At 44.0% G+C, this 4,319-nt stretch overlaps 2 protein-coding genes across 2 annotated transcripts; one reads left to right on the forward strand and one right to left on the reverse strand.

Annotated features, from left to right (window-relative positions):
• The first annotated feature begins 388 nt into the window (after positions 1-388).
• LOC115229986 lies at positions 389-2,077 on the forward strand. Its single transcript, XM_036499471.1, has 3 exons — positions 389-538; positions 1,460-1,762; positions 1,798-2,077. Exons 1-3 carry the CDS (start codon positions 389-391, stop codon positions 1,957-1,959), a joined length of 615 nt encoding a protein of 204 aa, XP_036355364.1. The 3' UTR covers positions 1,960-2,077.
• Positions 2,078-2,393: 316 nt separating this feature from the next.
• On the reverse strand, positions 2,394-3,057 carry LOC115229987 (PITH domain-containing protein 1-like). Its single transcript, XM_036499473.1, has 2 exons — positions 2,840-3,057; positions 2,394-2,808 (listed from the first exon to the last, which is right to left on the reverse strand). The coding sequence occupies exons 1-2, from the start codon at positions 3,055-3,057 to the stop codon at positions 2,394-2,396; spliced, it is 633 nt and encodes a 210-aa protein (XP_036355366.1).
• Between the last annotated feature and the right edge of the window lie 1,262 nt (positions 3,058-4,319).

Consider the following 4,319-nt stretch of genomic DNA (forward strand, 5'->3'; position numbering starts at 1 on the left):
GTGACCTGATTTAAATTTACCTATCAAAAAAATTGATATAGATTATTTGAAACGAAGGTGAGCGAATATTTTCTGTTTTGGTAATAAGACCATTTGTTGAAAATAATTTGTCTTAAGACGAGAACACGGATAAATACTCAGAACATGAAAGCGAAACAAATACTCATATGATGTCACCCAAATTCCTTAAATAAATAAATCTTTGTTATAACAAAAATAATCCAATATTATCTACCGACTACCGAAAGTGAGGACTACTACGACAAATGTAAAAAGACACAAACCGACTCCTGGTGACAGTCCTGCTCAGGTTCCTCCAGTTGACTGCCAAAGTACAGCCTGTATGTATAATTCACCACCGAACTGACAGCCTCCTACAAATACAAATATGCTCAAACTTCCTCGATACTCATCAAAAACTGATTGGCAGTCAAAACAAGCATGCACATCCTCGCCACCAACACCTTCGACGGCCAATACTCTACAACACTCGGCCACACTCCCATCTCCCAAACTGGCTTCATCCCCGTCCTCGCAAGCAAACAGGAAGCCACCACCACTTGCTGGGCTCCCAGGGCCGAACACGACACGACTCGACTGACCTTCTCCCTCACACAACTTCCGCAGTTGTTCACCCCCGTTTTCACGGAATCGACTGTTTCGTAGACTGCCGAGATCTTTCTTCCCGCATACTGGCCTGCCATGCGTCCTTTTTCTTCGATTTGCCCAGAAACGAGGCTGGCCACCTTTTCCCTGTCGCCCAAAGTTCGGGTCACTTCCGAACAGCGAGACTCGATTTCCTTTTTGAGAGCCACCGCAGAACTTCCGAATTCGCCAATTTCAGTAATTGTTTTGTTGTATATCTAATGAGTGGCTGCATTGTGGTTTACCTCACGTGGGGTCATTTTGACTATTCTTATGTTGTTTTCAAGAATGTCAATTCCGCTGTTCAGAATATTGTTTATTTTGCAGGCTATAGTTCTTGTCCCACTCAGGTCGACTGCCTTCTGAGCAAGAAATGCGACTGGCGACAAAATTGGCAAATTTGCAAATCGTGTAAGAGAGTCTTGACTAATTATTAATCCAAACAAATGATACCACCTGACAGACATAAATTAATAATTTATTTATTTCTCTATTTATATTATTATCAACTTTATCCAAATAATATATTTTAAATTATATACAAAATAATCAAAAAATGTATGTATAACAATTAAAGTGGTTTTACAAAGTATCAAAAATCAAAGTCGAGGACTTGGTTGCTAGGGAATCGCCCAGTTAAAATATTCGGTCTCCAAATCGACAAATTAAAAAAACACATGTTATTGTCTGTTTATTATTTTGGCAAAATCCAAATGAAAGTCGAATAAAAGTCAATTGGTTGCCACTGACTTAATCGACCAAAAATGAACCAAAAATTTTCGTTCGGAAAAGTAGTAGTCGATTGTGAGCGTAGACGTACGAGGATCAGCTGATGCGACTGATAGGCCAACACCTCCACCTGTGCTGCAGGGACAAACTGTGCTACGTCGGGGAGGAGGACGAGAGTTTGGTGGAGACCATCAGCGAGGAGTTCCAGTTGATCACTCCCCCTAAATGCCTGTCTCCGCGGTCACTCTTCACTTCCGTCCGCCGGAATACAAGCATAGACGAGTACTTCTCGACCTCCTCCACGATGAGGACTCGTTTCAACCGCCTCCTCGTCGTCCACTGCTACCACAAAATTGACAATTTCAAATGGTTTCTCCAAAGCATTTTTTCACAAGTTTTTGACACAAACCATTAAAGATGGACAGGGATTTCCGGATTATGGTCATCGCCCGTCCTCCCGCCCTCAACACGCTGCCCGCCCTCCCACGTGCAGGGGAGAACTACCACATCGACATTCTCCGTGACCTCAAAAGCTTTGACTTGGATATCGACTACCAGGTGGGTGTTGTGGTCAATGCAGATTGAAACGATTGTATTCTGCATTCACAAAGAGGACTGGTTCCGCATGCTGGCCGACGGGTTCCCCCACGACCAGACGAAGGACAGTCAGGGGGAATTTAACTACGCGGACAGTGTGGTCGAAATGAAGGACCGTCTTATTTGTATAAGCGCAGGGAGGTCGACTCACTCACACAATGTCATTATTGACAAGACTTGATTTTCCCTAATTTACCTCCACATTAACACCCCCCCTTGAGACCATCTAGAGAAGCACTCAATCCTTAGGCGAGTGCCCCATATGTTAACACCCACCTCCTTCCTGCACTATGAAGCACTCAATCCTTAACCAGATCACTCCCACTGTTTGAATAAACATCCCGCTGTGGAAGCAAGTTTTGTTTACCAATAAGCTGACAATTCCCCTCACTACACAACAGAAAGAACACAAATAAGAAATGTCAAAAGATAGTTTTATCGACGGCCGAATCAACGGGGGAAGACACGTCGGAGGGGTTAGGAGTGAGTTCATAGTTGTAGAGGAGTATTCCCGGACGGTTGAGTCGGTCGAACTGCCCCTTCAGTCCAATGTAGTAAATGCGAGTGGACTCTGCCCCGTAGTTCTCTGGGAAGTAGAGGGACAGACTGGTTATGTTCTTCATTTGTTGGGTTGTGCTTGTATTGAACACCATCACCTCATTCGCAGAATTCCCCACCACAAACTCCACGTCCGCCTTCGGGGGGATTCTCCCAAAATTCGTGAAGGTCACGTTTTTATAGCTACCGCTGAGTGTAGTGCTTACATTTTGAGTTTGGAGGGATGGGCTCTGCCGACTCCCCCGTAGAGCATGACCGACTCCAAGTTGACTGACCCTGTGAATCTACGCACTTATTCCGGGGAATGTACGAGAAGCTGAACAATAGTTCGGGGTCAACGTCACTTTCGACATAATCGGGACTGTGGCGTTGCTCGTACGGTTTAAACACAGTTCTTCCTGTGCCTCGTCTTTTTTCGTTCAGGCATATCAGAGATGTAAAGTCTATTCTTTGGTATAGACTGTAGCCTTCTTCCTGACCAGAGTTACTCTTTTCTCCACAACAACAACCACCAGAATGATTGTGCATCATGACTAACAACAAATTGTTTTGATTATATTTTATTTAAAAAATCAAATTAGTAATTTAATTCAACAATGATTTATCAAATCCTTTTTCTGATTTTTCAAAATCATATTCGAGACGCAATTTTCTCAATTCGTCAGCAGCCCTTTCTCTAACAAAGATTAATAAAAATTCCCACTTTTGCAATTTCTCGTCCAGAAAACGCGTCCTAAGTTGCCTTAAATCCGATTCGATGCCAGTGCAGGAAGCCTGTGTGAGTTTCAAATCTCTCTGAAGTAGTCCGCTTTGACCCGGTAATCACAAAAAATACTTTTCCTTTTGCAAAGAGGCCACTTTCTCTTCGAGGGTATCAATTTTTGACTGTTTTTTGTCGATTGTCAATTCTTGCTGTGTTCGCGTGTGTCTGACTGCCTGCAGTGTGTCGTCGAGGAATTGACATTTCTGTCTCCCCTCCTCGATCTGCCTTTTCAGGTCATTCATCTCCCTGGCCTGTTGGTCGACCTCCTCCTCCAACTATAAATGTCATTCACAGTCCTCCCTTCTGTGTGCTGTCCTCCTGCTCGGCCAGTCGACTCCGCAACTCCTCATTTCCCTGTTTTAGTTCGAGTTGCATGTTGCTGTCCGTCCTGGCCTTGTCTTCGGCCAGTTTATTTCTCGTCTCCCACATCATTACTTGATTCTCCAAAGTCCCCACTGTGTAATTCAGTCGATACAATTCTCTTTCCAAATCTCGCTTTTCTTCAAAAAACTACGTCTTTGTGGCAACCAGAAGTACTTCCCGATTTTCCCGTTCTAATGCTGCAATCTCCTTGCCCAATTTCTCGGAATTTTGCACCTGTCTTTTGATTTCTGCCATTTCGGCGTCCTGTCTGGTCTTTTCGGAAAGTGCAGCAGCCTCCGACTGTTTTATTACCCTCGCCAATTCTCTGTTTTGGTGAAGAGCCTCACTCAAGTCGTGCTCCTGAATACTCTCGTCACCAGACTGACCAGTTCGAGATTCTGCTGGGATGTCCTCTCCTGGTATTCCTCAGTTTCAAACGCTTTGATGGAGTTTCTCAGATTGTCGCAGTCGCTTTCCAGTTGACTGAGTGTGTTTGATTGCTTGGCCAATTCTTGTTGTTTGTTGTCCAACTCGTTTTTGAGAGCCAGCACGTGACTGTCACTCATAAACAAACTCTTTTCGAGTTCTTTGATGGCGAGGTCACTTTTATTATGAAATATTTGTACCTCCTTTCGCGTGTGTCTTTGAGCATATTCCGAGCCTC

The sequence above is a fragment of the Octopus sinensis genome, unplaced genomic scaffold (genome assembly GCF_006345805.1).
Source record: "Octopus sinensis unplaced genomic scaffold, ASM634580v1 Contig14003, whole genome shotgun sequence".
Taxonomy (NCBI): domain Eukaryota; kingdom Metazoa; phylum Mollusca; class Cephalopoda; order Octopoda; family Octopodidae; genus Octopus; species Octopus sinensis.

Excerpts from the sequence above, each read along its gene's own strand:
- LOC115229986 (XM_036499471.1), top strand. The coding sequence starts at position 389 with ATGCTCAAACTTCCTCGATACTCATCAAAAACTGATTGGCAGTCAAAA. Across the intron at positions 539-1,459 it reads CTTCATCCCCGTCCTCGCAA|ACGTACGAGGATCAGCTGAT; the intron begins GCAAACAGGAAG and ends TTGTGAGCGTAG. Across the intron at positions 1,763-1,797 it reads GGTTTCTCCAAAGCATTTTT|AGGGATTTCCGGATTATGGT; the intron begins TCACAAGTTTTT and ends TTAAAGATGGAC.
- LOC115229987 (XM_036499473.1), bottom strand. The coding sequence starts at position 3,057 with ATGCACAATCATTCTGGTGGTTGTTGTTGTGGAGAAAAGAGTAACTCT. Across the intron at positions 2,809-2,839 it reads GAACTATTGTTCAGCTTCTC|CAGGGTCAGTCAACTTGGAG; the intron begins GTACATTCCCCG and ends TGCGTAGATTCA.